Genomic DNA, 18,854 nt, shown 5'->3' on the forward strand with positions numbered 1-18,854 from the left:
TGAACCACTGGCACAACTTACCCCAAAGTAATTTACAACACAGATGCCGTTTTTTTTTTTTTTTTTGGAAAACGTTTCATTCATTAATTCAGTGGTAATTTAAAAAAATGCATATATTATGTTTTATAACACTCTAAAAATAACTGGGTTATTTTTGGGTCTTTGGGTCTTTGGGTCTAGCTTTGGGTCAAATATGGACAAACCCAAACATTGGGTTACACTTTTTAATTATATTTTTAACCCAATGTTTGGGTTTGTCCATATTTGACCCAAAGTTGGGTTAAAACAACCCAGGATTCTTAGACTGTAATATCTAATTAGTTTGTATTGTTTTAAATATTTTTTTATTTGTTATATTATATAAAATACTGACTGATTTTTCAAATATTCCTCAATAATTCAACATGTCCCTTCACATTACACAGCTTACTTCTAACATGGGCTACTCAAAATTCCTTAAAAAAAAATAAAAATCAGTAATTAGACATGGCGATGACTCATGTATGCTCCTAGCAGGGAGGTTTCTTTCACACACAGCTATTCTGCATTGCATTAACTGTAGTGCCCAGTTGCACAATATACTTCGTGTCTCTTCACTGGCCTATGGAACATGGCACTTGTCCTCTTGCTGAAGGTGGGCAAAAGGCCCAACTCCTGAGATGGCCAAAGTCCACAGCTGTGCCTCATATTTTCCATCTTAAAGTACCTAACCTCACAATTACACCCATGGCCCCACAGCGAGCCCAGCTGACTGCACTGCCCGACTTACTGGAGGTCTAAAGGCTTCAGAAAGGATGACAGAAGGCTTTGAGAGTCCAACAGGGTTTGCGTCACAGAAAAGCGGCTGAAATGTCATCACACAGCCGCAACGGGAACGCAGTGTTTTCAGTGTCGTCTGGGAAAGCGCAGTGGTGTCTGTGTGGTCAGCTGGTGAGTAAAAACAAGCTTGCTTGATACTATTTAGAGAGTCAACAGTGACTCGTGTTGGTGCATGCTGAGATCCTTAAAACAGTGCTTGAAAATAAAAACTTGCAAGAAAAGAAAAGAAAAGATGTGTAGAGGTTAGGCATGCACCCATATTAAAATTCTGGCTGACATAACAGGCCAAAAATAATAATTTTCATTCCATGTTTTGGCGGAACTGTCAAAATTAAATTAATTATTAAAATGATTAAATATGAAAACAACCCAGAACATTAAAATCAATCATTTTAAATGCTAAAAGTGAATTTAGGCATCTTAGATGGAAAATGGACGTTCATTTTGCAATTGGATAAGGATTACATTTAACAGACTAAGAAGCAAAAATATTGATATATACTGTCAATGTAAAAATTCTTTAATTTCGTCTAAATAATTAAAAACAACAACAACCCAACTCCCCCAATTAAAAAACAACAACAACATTAAAATCTAAAATCAATAATTTTAAACACTATAAGTGAATCACAACATTATAATGCATAAGATGAAATATGGACATTCACTCAACAATTTGCTAAAGATTACATTTGAAAGTGTTTATATAACTTTTAAATAACTACAATAAAGATGAACTTCAAGTGAGCGTTAAAGGTGCAATATGCAGGATTTTTGCGGTAAAATATAAAAAAAAAAACACTAGGCCAATGTTATATATTTTGTTTAGTTGATTACTTACAATATCCCAAATGTTTCCAACTATTTGTAAATCGTGAGAAAATTGCGATTTTTAACCAAGGAAACAGGGCGTATGAGCAGGGGTGAGGAGTCGCCAGTCAATGACGTCATATCCACGTTACCCCCGGTTTCCGCCAGGTTTGACCTCCTACTGCAATAATAACCATGACGACAGATCGGTTATGCCCGTTATGCGTGCTCAACAGCGTAAGCGTACCTAGCAGGGTTTTGTTCAAACATTATGGACCATGGCAAGCAGACTTTGAGACAAAAAGAGGACTAAAACGAAGATAAGCATCTTTCGAGATGCCGAGAGCTCCACGTCCACGACTAACTTTGACTTGACAGAGTGTTGCATGTTACTTTATTAGACGGGTGAGCAAATGTACATAAAACTAATCAAAGATATTTATTAAATAAGAATATGATCTGTATGTTATTCTCTAATGTTAATCTAGCTTAGTCTCATACAGCCAACAAACAACCCAACTAACATTCAACACACTCAAATGCCGTTTAGTAGGGGTGTAACGGTACATGTATTCGTATTGAACCGTTTCGGTTCGAGGCTTCCGGTTCGGTACGCATGCAAACCGAACGATTGCTTGGACCATTTTTCCTGCCGGCAAAATTCGTGCTGACGCGGCCAACACAACGTTGCACAACATCAAATGACGAGCGTAATGAAAGCAGAACGAAACTGCGCTACTCGTTATGTGCTTCACGGATCGTTTATCAGTTCGGACCAGCAACATCTGTGCAGCGCGAGCCGATCTCCATCAAGCAACACTGTTACCACACCGCGCTAAGAGATCCAGTAAAGAAAACATTTGAATTCGCCACTGAGGTAATAACATCGCTGCGAGATCTAGTGAGAAGCATTCACATTTCTCCGTTATTAACCGTAGATCTCTATTAGATCAAAAACAGCGCTGTCATGGAAACCAGGAGAAACATTGTGCCGTGAATGAACTAGTAATACTTTACCTCCACAGACCAGCAACATTCACCATGGATTTAATATAGTAACACTAACTGGAACCAGTTTGGCTGGAATGGTGAAATGCTTTCAAGTACTTCACACATCTTTTTCCAGCACTTTTTCTTTTTCAAAATTCAAATATTATATAAATAAATATATATTTAAAAGTTATTTTTAATGTGATGACCAAAACATTATTTGTTCATCCTTCAAAGATGACCCCCATTTATAAACCTGAAAGTTTCAAGATCTAGGAAAACTCACACTTATTTAAAAATATTTTTTCTTTAAGCAAATAGGAAATTTCTCTGGCATTTCTTTCTTTTTGCTGTATCGAAAATGTACCGAACCGTGACTTTAAAACCGAGGTACGTACCGAACCGTGATTTTTGTGTACCGTTACACCACTACCGTTTAGCGTAACTGTTAGATCTCAGGCTAGAACGTCTATTAATGAGACCTTTATTCGCGAACACAGCAAGGCTGAGCGTTGCTCAACGGTCACACTCTCCATCACAGGTGAAACCTCACATCGAGAGGCTCCTAGCTTGCCAGAAACAGCAGTAGTGCGCCCACATAAAGCCTTCCTCCAGTCTAGCCCTGGGCAAATCAAAGCTCCACACAGGCCACAGGCACTCGCAGGGCAGCCGCAGACTCACAGAGGGGTCCTCGCAGCGGTGCGGGCAAGCGGCCAGAACCTTCCGTTCTCCGCTTTGATGTTCAGAGACGAGCAAGCTTCAGGCGCCCGCCAAAACTGCTCGCATCATCACATTCCCCCCGCCACGCCTCTTCTCTAAAAACCGCACGATCAATTATCAAGCCCCGTGTGGAAAAGTCTTCTTTAAAGCCTGTGCGCTCATGAATCAGACAGCGTTGATGCGGAGATGAAAAAGAGCTTTACTAATTAGGCCAAGGATGCTGAGATTTACGAGCTACAGAACGTAGTGGCATCCTGTTCCAGTGGGAGCCATCCAAAATCCTGTCCAAACTCCAGCTTATTTGGCTGCTTTACGGCCGCTTCTGCTGACGGATATGATCATTCCTGCATTTCAATCCAGCTGCCGCAAAAAAGGCAGGATCAATCACTGCCGAGACCACACAGACGCACAACAAACACAAATCAAATCACACCACGCCACTTTCAAGACCAACCAGCGAGTGGCCCCTCTCTCCTTTCTGCAGGTCTTATGGGATGTTTTCCTCGAGGAGCTCCTGTGTGAGTCTTACTGACACCCGGCGTCAGGCTCCAGAGCAGGACACGCAGATGAGAAGCCAAAGGCTCAGTTCAACCCAAATCCCTTCGACCTTTGATGGCTTTGCCCCAGACTTGGACTGTTACGTCTAACTCTCACACACTCACAGACACGCATGCGTCTAGATTCATTCGGCTGCTATATTTTAAAGTCTTTTCTTCACCTCTCTTCTCTGGAGTTCCCACACTGATCTTTTCATATGATTTATCTCGTCATTTAATCATTGGATTGATATCGGATGTAAAAAAAAAATGCAGACTGATGGCCGATAACCAATAATTGGCTGATAATACAGTTGAATACTATTAAAAAAAGTTTGTTTTAAAAGTGAAATTAGGAATCACAACATCGTAAAAAAAGACATTCAAAAATGCATAATTTCTAAGGTTTGTAAAAGATGACATCAGTGTTATTAAACTGCAAGTGTTTATTTTTTTGAAGGGAGAATTTGAAGACCACCAAGGTAACCTAAATACAAAAATACGCAGACATTTACTATCCAATACCACCAAACCTGATAACCATATTATAAACTACACTAAAAAAATTTCTCCCCAAAAGGCTCATTGTGAATGTGAACAATACAGAAAATTTAAAAGCATGACCTGGGGTCTCATTTATAAAGCGTCCGTACGCACAAAACGGGACTGGAAACGTACGTTCGCCAGTTTCCACGCAAAGGTTGTGATCTATGAAAAACTTGACGGGATAATGTGAGCACCTTTAAGCAAACTTTGAGCCGTGCGTACACGCACATTCTGGAGACAGAGAATTGGCGACACTGATGGTGAGCTGGAGTTAAATGTCTTTTTGGTCACTTTTAGACCGAAAATCTAAAGAAAATGATAGCCTATAGGCTACAGAAAGATAATAGTTCAAATCTAATTTCACTCATCATTTGAAGCCAATATCCATGCCTCCTTAAGTGCTCTCCAGCGAGCGCATTGGGCTGTTTAGTGAAACTAACGCACATATAAACTATAATCTAACGGCAGATGAAGTAAAACCGTAAATCTTCATGAGTCCTAATAAATACAGTGCATGTTGATTGATTGTTGTCTTCTTGTCTTGTTTAAAACGACTGGAAGGCTAAAACTGAATTGCCCTATGAGGATAAATAAAGTTGTTTGAATCTTGAATCTTTGAATCTTGAATCTTGTTCTCAATAACAGTTTGAAAAATTGAAAGAATGATTTAAACGATGTTTTTTCGTCTGATATAAACATTTAGTTGAATTATACCATTCTCATTAATGGAGTTAAACACTTAAAATACATGAAATAATTACTAAGTTACAAAAAAAAAATTATATTCAATAAATAAAAAATATATATTTGTTGTGGATGCAACGCTTTTGAACACTTTTCCTCCGGCATGCTGTGCTTTTATGTTTTAACTAGAGGTAATTGCTAATTATGATAATAGCAGATTGTCTGATAAAATAGTTCCATGCAAATAATGCACAACCATTAAATTCCATTAAAATTCCATTAATCCCATTCCATTAAAAATATAAATTAATTACAAATACTATTTGGCCAGTGGAAAAGATGTAATTTTACACTGTTTGATTTATTCATTCAAAAACAAGCCAATTAGGATACTAATAAAAAATGTATTGTGACACAGCACATCTGTATTTCATATTTTCCTAACATCTTTTCCCTTAACATGGTATCACGTGGATGAATAATCATATGCAAATGATATGCAGATTAGGTTATGCATATTCAAACTAGGCGTTGTAAGCTCTATATATGGTTATTTTGGGGAGGAGACACTTGCGCACAATCTGACTATTTATAAAGGTGTACGAACAGTTTTATAAATCTGAATATTTTTTGGTGTACGCCATTTTTGGCTTTCGGGCGCACGTACACTTTTAGTAAGGATCCTACTCACAGTTTTCTAAATGAGAACCTCTCATTTAGAAACCTCTCATCGGCCATGAGCTCACCCTTCACAGACAGGTCCGCTGGGAAACGTTCATGGCCTCACACACTGCACCTGAACACAGTATCACATTCCTCCAGATCCAGCGGACCATCCGTTTGACAGTCAGATCAGTAAATGACAACACACAGAGAGGATCTCTACAGACTGCGGTTTGGGCTCTATATACACTAATGACACAAGTTGAAAAAAAGCAAAGATCTGGATTATCTCACTATAGCTGCAGTTGAGATTCAAGGGCGAAATATGAGGAGAAATACTCGGCTGTCAAATAAAACATTTTTAGAAATTAGCAAGTAGACGTAACATGTAATTCAAAACAGACAGAGATATTGGCCAGACTGAATATTTTTAGCCAATTTGAGATTATCAGCTTTGGCTGGTAATATGGCTGCACCTTGGACGATTAACAAAAATGTTAGCTCCTTCTTGTATCAAATATGCAGGGCATGATATTAACTTTTTTTGCTTCCAGACACTGTGGCTAGTGGTTTTAGCCACTCAGAATTTTCACTGGCCACAATTTTGACATCGATTCCATGGGGGAAAGCTGCCACATAGATATTTTTACCATCATCTCATAATTTGGCAGCAGGCATATTAGGCTGCTGTCACTTTAAGACCCGACACACAGACCCATTAACAGTTCCCAAAGTGTTTTCTTTCTCAACTGTTTGAATTCACCAAATATAACTGACTGTGTTTACATGACTTGCCAAGACAGGCATTTTGACATTATTTTGTGTGTTTTTGACTGTTAACACGCAATAAGCAGTGTAAAATAACTGAATTTAGAACTGAGAGAAGTCCACACACTTTAGGTGCGAGCAAAAAATCTACAGGAATGAGTCAATGAGAGAACGTTACTGTGAACGCGTTCATTCTGGTGTCTGTGAACGCATGCTCTCTCAGTTTAACTTCATTCAATAGGGTGCCAGATTTCTAAACAGCCTTCAAGGAAAAAACCCTAAAACATACGTAAACAGGCCTTAAAGGAGCAGTTCACTTTAAAAAAAAAAAAAAAAAACTTTTGCTGATAATTTACTCACCCCCATGTCATCCAAGATGTCCATGTCTTTCTTTCTTCAGTCGAAAAGAAATTAAGGTTTTTGATGAAAACATTCCAGGATTTTCTCCATATAATGGACTTCATTGGGAACCAAACGGTTCAAATGAGAGTTTCAGTGCAGCTTTAAAGGGCTTTAAACGACACCAGACAATGAATAAGGGTCTTCTCTAGGACCCTTCGAGTCATGACTCGAAAAAAGATTCGTTCATTTTGATAAACGAGTTCAAACAGGAGAGTCACGAACGTGCATCACAGAACAGAGCAAAGCGAGCATTTGTGCTTATAAAACGTAAACTTCTTATAAATTTTTTAAATGACCGATCGTTTCGCTAGATAAGACCCTTATTCATCGTCTGGTGTCGTTTAAAGCCCTTTGAAGCTGCACTGAAACTCTCATTTGGACCTTGAACCGTTTGGCGCCCATTGAAGTCCATTATTTGGACAAAATCCTGGAATGTTTTCATCAAAAACCTTCATTTCTTTTCGATTGAAGAAAGAAAGACATGGACATATTGGATGACATGAGGGTGAGTAAATTATCAGCAAAAGATTTTTTAAAAGTGAACTTCTCCTTTAATACGTAGCGAAAAAACACCCGATCGAGGCCGTCGACGACAAAGCAGCGAGCGAGGAGGCGTATGATCATTTAAACAGGTTTTATGACGAGGTCGGTGAGGATGAGAAAAATCTTACATTTCTGTGCAAACTTTGCCCGTCGATAAAATAATTGTTGTCTGTGGTTGTATATGGGCTGAGGCAATAGTTAAAAAAAGAAGCAGCTCACAGCAACAAATGAAAAAAAAAAAGAACTATGAACTAGTTCATTTTTTGAATTATGAACTGAACTAGTTCATTTTAAAATTTGTGAACTGAACTTTGAACTAGTTCACGTAGAAAATGAACTTTCCCAACACTGATCAGGCCAATACCCAGACCCAGAGGTTGTGTTGTGGAGTCCATTTGGTGTGAATTAGGTTGATGCAAAACAGTGTTTTTCACTACCAAGATGTGCAGCAGGAAACTGCACCTGAGTCTGCGCCTGCTTGAAATGGTGGCCTGGGGTTCGTTCATGTGAACTCCCAATTTGTGTGAGAGCAATCATGATGAACTTGAAGTTAACTGCTAGTGATGAAGAAAAAAACAAAGGAAGAAACAAAAGGCAGAAAGGAAGAACAAAAACAAATGAAAGGAACAAAGAAAGAAAAAGAAAGACAAGACGTCAACGAGCAATAAAATTTGGATTCATGTGAACTCAAAGATGGCACACAATTTGTCAAACCAAGTGTGAAAACAGCCTTAGAGTCTCAGGAACACAAGGCTACAGAGCGTGAGAAGGTCTTCATCATCCTCCTCTTCTCCCCAGTGGCAGCACATCTGCCTCGCTGTGGGGTCTGTGGGAAGACAGCGGAGCTTGGCATGAGAGTACAGGACCGCGTGTCTGTTGCGAGCACTTTATCTTTCTGTCTCACACACAAACGTCTTTGTCCCATGGCATGAGCAAGACAAACGGCGACCTCCATCTCTCTAGACGCTCATCCGCTTCACCCGAAACTCACTGGCTACGGATCCTCTTCCAAAAGCTTATTCAGGGAAACTTTCTGTCATGTTTGCCAGGGGGCACTCAGAGAACGGATCCACAGACGAGGAAGACTCGACCATGACGTGAGAGATGAGGCAAGGATTTATGACTGGTAATTAGCATTAGCCTGCGCAAATTTCCTTGCAATGGACTGAGACAAATTACATGGACGGGAACCACAAGGCTCTCGAAAACCGATCCCACCTCACGGGTCCACCAAATCCCAGAGCTGGAACATGCCAAGAGTGGTTTGGAACAGAAGGATCATGCACTTGTAAAACCAAAAAAAAAAAAAAAAAAAAAAAGGCAGTGAAGGGTTAATGCTAGTCATGGCTATCCATCAGTCTCAAAGGCTTTTCCAATCGCTCCCCCGTCCAAAAAAGAAAAGCGAGAATGCAAAGAGTAAAGGCGGCGGGGAGGGGGGCACTTCAAAGCCTTGTCATCTGGCATTGCGAAGAGCTGGTTTGAATTAACTTCAATTCTCCTTTCTGTTTCCAAGTTCATGGTGAGAGTGCCTGGGCTTCTGGTTTTCATTAGAGCCAATTTTCTTATCTTTTTTCTCCCTACTTTCTTTAGGGTTGATCCCCAGTAAATGCAACGTGGCACTGGCTGGGTCTAAATAAGAAGGTGCTGCCCGTAAGGCATGTACTGTCTCGAGAGGCCCACAAAACATCGCTGAGGAGGAAGAGGAGGGGGGGAGATGAAGGTAACCAGGAAAAAGACATGAATAAAGAGGGATAAGTGTGAAGAAAGACAGAAGAAACAAACAAAAGAAAGAAAGCCAGAACCAAAATAAGGTGAAAAACAAGAAAGAACAAACAAACAAACAAAAGAAAGGGCAGAAAAGCAAAACAACACGCAACTGAAACATAGAAAGAACAAAGCAAAAAGGAAATAAATAACAAACAATACAAAAGAAAGACGCAGAAGGAACAAATAAAAAATAGACAAGACAAACAACGCAAAAATAATAAAATATCAAAAGATAAAAACTACAAACAGGCAAACTAAAGAAATAAACAGAGAGGAAAACAACCGAATCAAAGAAAGAATAAACAAACAAAAACGAGAAGGATAAGATAAACAAAGTAGAGAAAGATAAACAAGACAAAAAACAACTAAAGAACAAACAAACACGATGAAAAACAGACAGAATGAACGAACAAACAAACGAAAGGACGTGATAAGTAAAAACAAAAAACAAAAGAAGAGAGAAAAATAATTGTGAGAAATTATAGAGAACAGGAAGGAAGGATATAAAGAAAGAAAGAATGGCGTGAGCAGGAAGGCAGTAGACAGAAATATATGAACTGTTATGTTCTCCATCCACAGTCTCGAGGGATCATTAAATCAAACGCTGAGAAACGTTTGTAAAGAGCAGCTGATGACAGAAAACACGAGAGAGAGAGAGAGAGAGAGAGAGAGAGAGAGCAGTGGGAGTGAGACACGTCTCCTCATCTGGGTGGATCATGGGTGGACGCGGGACAGATAACTACACTATGAACACAACCCGATTACACATCATTTAAAGGTTGAGTCACTTAACATGGAGTTTCCTTTGACTCAGAATGAATCATGAGTAGATTTGCATGTAATTCGATTAAAATAATGGCTCAGGTGCCCCTGTAACTCAAACAGTAGAGCATTACATATGTGCCGAGCTACACGCATACTCTCGCGGATGAGGCAAACGCTGACGCAAACATGCTTTGTGTGGTGGCATTTTCAACAGAACTTTTTCAGAAACGAAACTCATCCATCCAACATTACCGTATTGAATGAACCTTTCTGTATTACAACCTCTTCTATAATTTTATTTAAGGTCACACACTATATAATTGCAATCAATGATAATAAAAATCAGGGCTGTCAAACGATTAATCGCGATTAATCGCATCCAAAATAAAAGTTTGTGTTTACATAATATATGTGTGTGTAGTGTGTATAATTATTTTATATATATAAATACACACACACATGCTTGTATATATTAAAGATCTTTTCATGTACATACTGTATATAGATTTTTATATATAAATAATATTTTTTTTCTTAAATATACATGCATGTGTGTATTTATATATATACACAAAATAATTATACACAGTGCACCCACATATATTATGCAAACACAAACTTTTATTTTGCATGCGATTAATCGCGATTAATCGTTTGACAGCCCTAATAAAAATGTATTATAATAAACTTGACCACATGACCTTTAACCTAAGGAACGACTTTTTAATCAAATTTACATTGTCATTAAGCAAAAAAAATTGTTCCAGTCGTATAATTTAATATTTGCAATATTACTCTTTAATGATTTATATTGATTATATAAAAAATTAAATAATTGTTTTTGTAATTTAACAACATGATAAAATGTAGTACTTTCACATTTGAAATAATTAGCGACAAATGCTTTTTTTTTTGTAAATTATTAAAAATCTTGTGAACAATTTCACTTTTATACATTTCTTAGATACTATGTTTCACAACAAATCTCTTATTTTTGCTAATTTTATTACTGTATTTGAACTGAAAAATTGTCTCTAATCAGCTGAATAACGAATGGCCGACATGCATATTTTTCAAAATCAAAATAATTGTAAATATTTATTAGGTCACATCATTTATGCCAAGTTGCAGTTAAAAGGTGTTTTAAAAAATAAAAAATGATTTTCAATAGGAATTATGTGTTAAAAAGTGAGTGACAACATCTGTCAGGGCAATTGTAGAATGACTGGTTCCCACTAACACAGCCGTCGTCTCTAGTGGAGGATGAATCAGAATGAATGGACTGATAGAGTGAAGGTGTGCGCCAGTGTATGAGTACAGCAGCTGGCAACCAATGAGTCTCCTCAGAGAAGATCTCTACAAAACCTATCCGGCTGATTCTCAATGGCCAAACCGGATCTTAAAGGGATAGTTCACTTTGAAATTAATTTTTGGAATGTTTTAGCTTACCTCAAGGGCATCCAAGATGTAGGTGTCTTTGTTTCAGCAGTATTTTCAATTTTGATATTTTTAGGTCCAACCGTTCTTGTCTGTCAGTCATATAATGGAGGTCTATGGTCACCACCTCAAAGAGCATGCACAGAGAAGCCCAAATTAAACATGATTTAATGACTCGTAAATGTAAGTACACTAAGACACGAAACGAGCGGTTTGTGTGAGAAAATGAACAGTATTTATATCGTTTTTACCCCACGCCCTCAGATCACATGGACGTGGCTGTGGTTACAAGAGGTAAAAACAACATAAATACTGTTCGTTTTCTCACACAAACCGCTCGTTTCGTGTCTTAGACCATCAATGTGTACTGACATTTACGAGTCATTAAATCATGTTTAATTTGGACTTCTCTGTGCATGCTCTTTGAGGTGGTGACCATAGACCTCCATTATACGACTGACAGACAAGAACGGTTTGACCTAAAAATATCAAAGTTGAAAATACTGGGAAAACAAAGACACCTACATCTTGGATGCCCTTGAGGTAAGCTAAAACATACCAAAAATTAATTTCAAAGTGAACTATCCCTTTAACATGGGTGCTGATGCAGATGATGTCAGGGGGAGATTTGGGTCAGACTCAGCTGGCATCGCTTAGACCCTGCGTGAGGAAAAGCCGCTGAAGAGGTGCAGCGAATTCGTCGAAGACGTGTTGGGGAGAGATTTACGACAACGGTTGGGTCAAAGAGAGTCAGGTGGTCTGGTTTTTAAAAAACAGGGATGAGCGAGGACTATCCTGCCTGCTTTATCATCGCCCTGCAGCGGGCCATATTTTAGCCATCTACCTGTCGAAGCAGCCTGAACGCGTTGGGCATGGAGGCCCCTCTTCAAAGAGCATCTCGAATCGGCCGTGCGCCCGCACTGTGAGGGAAGGGGTTATTAATAGCCCCAAACACCAATGCTAATAGGGCTCAGCTTTACTGGCTCACCATCAAAGACTCCCATCAGCCCCTGCTACAGATAAAAGGGGCAGTTCAACGGATGAGCAGAGCTTATACAAATTGTTACAAGACACCATTCTCCCACCAATTCTCCAACAACCACCTACCGTTCATGAAAATCCCTGTGAAAATGGGGGCTTTTCACACTGTTTGGCTGTCATATGTGTGTGTTAGAGGGTAATATTAAACCGGTGAGTTGGTTTGGCTCTGTTTTAAAGGGGACATATCATGCTAAATCCACTTTTTCAGCGCATTTTGTTGTATATTTGTAGTGTTTATAAGGACAGAAAAGTTGAAATTATTCTCTTCAGGTGCTTCATATCTTTATATTCTGTTTTGGTCATATTTTGCAAAATCTGTTCAGATTTTTCTGGTCTCTATGACGTATTTTGTCATAGAGACACATAACCAGTGTCTAAGAGGGGGATAATGTCCACATGATTGAGTTTTTAATTAGATTTTTTAATAGTTTTTCATTAAAATGATCTAAAATCCTTAAAACAATGCTTTAAAACAAAACTTTACTTGCAAAGAAACACTAGTGTTGTTGTTGCTGTCAACTACAACTATTAAAAATCAGTTTCTGTAATTAAAATAAAACTAAATTAAATAAATATTTTTAATTTAAAATGTAAAAAAAAAACAAAAAAACACTTGATTGAAAACTACTAATGTTGGCAACAAACTGAAATGAGCACAAAAATTCCAAAAACTAAAATTGAAATAAAAAGTAAATAGACAAGGCACGTACTGTAACAAAATTACCAAAACTGCAACTAGAATTAAAATAAAAAACTGAAAAAATACAAATAAAGCTAATTCAAAATATTAATAAACACTATAACAGTTTATAAATACTTAAATGACTGCATAAGATATTGTAACTTGTTTTAACTATAAACATATTTTTCTTAGTTGATAACTTATTTTTCTGATTAAAACAAATCAGTCAGTGCACCGAGACAAAATACACTAATTTTGAACAATTACATCACAGTATTTGCAGCGGAACTGACAAATGAGGACATTGACTACCGGCCCAACACTTCGAGCAATCCTCCATTTTTATTTCTCGCTCCGATTTTGTAGTCCAACCTCAATGATGCAGAAGTTACGAGAGGGCAAGTCAAAATGTTCGGTTGATTCACAGCTGGAACAGTGTGTTGTGATTGGTCACCTGCTTCGAGTATATAACCGCGAGCTTTAACACACTACTCAACCTGGCCTCGCCGTCTTTATTAAAATGAATAATATTTTTGATGTGTAAGTTCCCGTGTAAGACAACTCAAGATTACAATCGAGGCGTTTCAGGAAGTTCAGAAATGGTGCTTACTGATAAAGAGAATAACTTAATTTGGACTTGACCTTGCGCTTTGTAACTTTACAGACTTTTTTCATGCTCAAACAGCAACAGCTCACTAGGTTTTTGAAACAGAGCCCTTCTCTTTGAAATAGTTTTTACTGTCTTTCCTGCCAAAAAAGAAAAGGTTCATTGATCCAGCTGATCAAACTGAAGTCTATTAGACTCTTCCAGCATTCTCAATCATCACATCCTATTCTGAGTTAAACTCAGTGAAATACAGTCCTTCTATTGGCTGTGAGGTCACTGGGGTAGCCCATGCCCATCCAATAAAAGGACATTGTTGCCTTGTGATAAATTCAGCCTTAAACAGGCCACTCTCAGGCCACATGTGCCCACATAAAATCTCTGACTGTGCAGCTGCTGGTAATATAAATAGTTTGAGGGAGTAAATAGCTATTCAAACAAATACATATATAATAAGCTCAGTAAGGCAAATATATCTGTGCATTAGTTATAAGTGCGTCTTTAATCAATATGATGCCGCTGCTCAACCTGGGCTCATTCTACACATTTCCCAAAGACAGAGAGAGAGGAAAAATGAAAAAAAAAAAAAAAAAAAAAAAAAATCTGGCTTCTGCACCAGACACTAAAACCTGCTGGTCTTGAACCAAGAACACATAACCAGTGTCTAAGGGGGGGATAATGTCCACATGATCGAGTTTTTAATTAGGTTTTTTAATAGTTTTTCATTAAAATGCTTAAAACAATGCTTTAAAACAAAACTTTACTTGCAAAGAAACACTAGTGTTGTTGTTGTCAACTAAAACTATTAAAAATCAGTTTCTGTAATTAAAATAAAACTAAATAAAATAAATATTTTTAATTTAAAATGTAAAAAAAAAAACACTTGATTGAAAACTACTAATGTTGACAACAAACTGAAATAAATAAGTTTAAGCACTAAAATTCCAAAAACTAAAATTGAAATAAAAAGTAAATAGACAAGGCACGTACTGTAACAAAATTACTAAAACTGCAACTAGAATTAAAATAAATTCTTGCTGTTTGCAAGAACCGACACTAAAACCTGCTGGTCTTGAACCAAGAACACATAACCAGTGTCTAAGGGGGGGATAATGTCCACATGATTGAGTTTTTAATTAGATTTTTTAATAGTTTTCATTAAAATGATCTAAAATCCTTAAAACAATGCTTTAAAACAAAACTTTACTTGCAAAGAAACACTAGTGTTGTTGTTGTCAACTAAAACTATTAAAAATCAGTTTCTGTAATTAAAATAAAACTAAATAAAATAAATATTTTTAATTTAAAATGTAAAAAAAAACCCACTTGATTGAAAACTACTAATGTTGGCAACATACTGGAATAAATAAGTTTAAGCACTAAAATTCCAAAAACTAAAATTGAAATAAAAAGTAAATAGACAAGGCACGTACTGTAACAAAATTACTAAAACTGCAACTAGAATTAAAATAAAAAAACTGAAAAAATAAAAATAAAGCTAATTCAAAATATGAATAAACACTACAACAGTTTATAAAAAATACTTAAATGACTGCATAAGATATTGTAACTTGTTTTAACTATAAATGTATTTTTCTCAGTTGAAACAAAGTCAGTGCACCAAGACAAAATACACTCATTTTAAAGATGCAATCAATTAAAATAAGTCTTAATATATTATAAGGTGTAGTTTCTGAAATTTCTTGTTTTAAGGATATTTATTCATTTAACTGGAAAATTAGACAAAAATAAAGTTGATAAAACACATGCATTTGGGCAGACACTCCAAATCTACAGTGCTCCACACACTTTTGTCTATGTGTCAGTTTAAAATAACTTGACATTAACAAAAAAAAAAAAAAAATCCCAAATTAAATATATTCAATATATGGTTCCATTACGCCTGACGCCAACACCAAAGTCAGCTCATCGTGGCAAAAAGATGCTGAGAGACGGTCACAGTTTTACACACTTATGTAGACCGCCCTGCTTGTTTTGGTGTAAAAGAGGTGTATGTGTGATGATTTTACCTGAATGCTGCCAGATACTCCGTGTCCCCCATGGGCGGCTCCAGACCTCCGGTGAATGCCATGTTCACGTTAAAGCCCACGCCTGGACCGATGCCCACCTATGACAAGCCACAAATACAACTCTATTAAATATGTGGTGCAGTTCTAAGTCTACTAAGCTCCCAGCACAGGTCTTACTGGAGCAGATGAGCAAGTGTTATGAATCATGCACTTTCAAACATCCTCAGGGAAAGCGCTAAATCAACGCTGATGTCACAGAGCCAATGCAAGACAAATCCCAACAATTAGGACCAGAGTTAAACTGTAATGAGGTCTTATTTAAAAGCCAAATGGACTTTGACTAATACCAGAATTTAGGGGTACAACCGAGTCAATTCAATTTCAATCCCCTCATTAGTTCAGAGGCACGAGCTGATTTATCGGATTCATGATAATGAGCATTAATTATAACTGAGAGAAATGGGAGTCAAATAAGGGGAAAAGAAGAACACAATCTTTACCGTACAGTGCATATATAAGGGAGGAAACTCAATTTTGGCCGCTGGAAATTATCGGCCGAATATGGCATTTTTAAGGCCGAAAATATATGCCACTCCGCCACGCGCCTCATGAAATTTCTATGTAGTGTATACTTGTTGCTGTTTGCAAGAACCCGATTGCCCTAAAAGTATTTTCAGCTTCAGTTTTTGATCATGTTCTCCACGATGATTTGAGAATTATTCAAAGAGCATCTGCATCTGATCGTCTATGCGAACAACTCGCACGATAATGTCACCTACAAACTGTGCATTTTTCCCATGTTTTCTCAGTTTTATGTTCTAGAAAAATCCTAAAACTGTTTATTTTCAGGTTTAAACCTGATTTTGAATCGTTTTATGCCTTATATTTTGAATTTTATTTCAAAATTATAGTTTCTCTTACTGGAAAAAAAGGTGTTTCAAAAGAAGTGCACAAATACTGTGATGTACAGTACAATTCAAAAGTTTGTGGTCAGTAAGTTTTTTTTTCTTCCTTTAAATATAGATAAATTTCAATTCAGCATTAAATTGATCAAAAGTGACTTTTCTGTACATTTTGATAAAATATTCCATTTATCAAAGAATCCTGAAAATAAATGCATCACGGTTTCCATAAAAATATTAAGCAGCACAACTGTTTTCAACATTGATAATAAGAAATGTTTCTTCATATCATCATATTCGAATGATGATTTATGAAGGATCATGTGACACTGAAGACTGGCACAATGATGCTGATTCACAGTTACTATTTTTGAGAAGTAACTATAACTAATGACTTTTTACTTTTAAGTAACATCCCCAAACTTTTGAAAGTATATTAGCAGTGTTGGGCATGTTACTTAAAAGTAAAAAGTAATTAGTTAGTTACTAGTTACTTCTCACAAATTGTAACTGAGTTAGTAACTGAATTAAATCATTAAAAGTAACTACTGTAATTACCAGGGAAATTAACTATTGCGTTACCTTTAAAAAAAAAGTTATTAAAAAATTATTATTATAAAACATTGTACACTGATCTATACTATCATAATGTTGCTGTGGGACAATGTGAGAGACACCTATAAAATTCAATATATTATTTGAAGTATTATCATTACAATAGTAGAACAATAAAACATAATTTTATGTTTAGGTTTAGAACTTTTAATATTTAATATTGCACAGACCACAACTGGCCAACAAATAAGTCTAAAAATAAATGATGCTTAAATGTACCAAAAACGAATAAATAATAATAAAAAATATACATACAGTCTTTGTAGTGAAAATTAAAATGATAAACAGTTTGACAAGAAGTGCTCCCAGAACTCGAATTCCCAGAACGTTCCCTGCAGGTTATTTTTTAGATTTCATTTGTATAACCATGTAAATTAATTAAAACGTTGCAGATGATACCAATTATGCTACAGAGATTATTCTAATGCTGAAATTTGTCATTTATTTTTTTAACAAACTAAATAATGCTTGGACACGCTCTGTCTTTCTTACGCATTGTCGAGCACGGTCGTGCCGTTTGCTTCGCTTTAGTCCAGTCTGGCGCTTCATAAACACACACACACACACCAGAGAAAAAACTTTGCAGGTCCTATGGCGAAGAGAGAACCTACTCGGATGGAAACCGCTTCAGTGAACTCAATTAGGCTAGTAACGCCGCATTTTATATTCATTAACGGTAACGGTGTTGTAACAGGGAAACAGTAATTTGTTTGATTACTCATTACTGAGAAAGATAACACTGTTTATTTATAACGGCGTTATTCCCATCACTGTATATTAGTGTATCAAATAGTGTCAAAAGGACATGAAACTCACCTCATCGGGGGCTCCGCTGCCGGGGAAGAAGTTCCCATCATCGTAGCGATGGAGAGACAGATACAGGATATTAGGGTCACTGTAGAAGGCCTGTTGAGTCCCGTTGCCATGGTGAACATCCTAATAGACAACAATACAAACAATTCATGTCATCTGTTCTACACTAAAGTGATCACTAATCTACTCAAAACAACATTTGGTTAAGCAATGTAAAAATCAGACGCTGTAAAAAAGACATGCCGTCACTCTGGTGTATTCGCAGTGGAGTGAAAAGTGTGTAAAAATCTATTCTGAGCCGTCAGTGATGCAGGAGGACAGTTTAAGAGTTGATTTCTTTTCATGTCTGCCACAACATGTCACGGTCAGCTTCCCCGTAAACAGCAGGTCTGTCAGAAGAGCCGTGTCACAGAGAGGAGGAAATGAAAGCCATTTTAAAAGGCATCCAGAAACCCTAATGACCCCAGCAGAGCTCTGCCTTGACGTCACTTGTCATTTTAGGCTACCTAGGCTAAATGGTGATAGGCTAAATGGTGATATATGGCTAAATGGTGATATATATATATATATATATTTGAGACAAATATATATATATATATATATATATATATATATATATATATATATATATATATATATATATATATATATATGTACATTTTTAATAATATAAAAAGTATAACTTTTTTCTCCAGTCATGGTACTGGTTATGTTAGC

The 18,854-nt window shown here is 36.8% G+C and overlaps 1 protein-coding gene across 2 annotated transcripts in view; it reads right to left on the reverse strand.

The window, feature by feature from the left end:
* hdac4 (histone deacetylase 4) overlaps nt 1–18,854 on the reverse strand; it is a 263,249-nt gene that overhangs the window by 27,088 nt on the left and 217,307 nt on the right. For both annotated transcript variants that reach the window (XM_089133394.1, XM_039683565.2), the window contains 2 exons: nt 18,141–18,260; nt 15,808–15,905 (listed from right to left, as the gene is read on the reverse strand). In XM_089133394.1, the coding sequence (XP_088989520.1) occupies nt 15,808–15,905; nt 18,141–18,260 (218 nt within the window). The remainder of the gene's footprint in view (nt 1–15,807; nt 15,906–18,140; nt 18,261–18,854) is intronic.

Source organism: Pimephales promelas, chromosome 7, assembly GCF_988280905.1.
Source record: "Pimephales promelas chromosome 7, fPimPro1.hap1.1, whole genome shotgun sequence".
Lineage (NCBI taxonomy): Eukaryota > Metazoa > Chordata > Actinopteri > Cypriniformes > Leuciscidae > Pimephales > Pimephales promelas.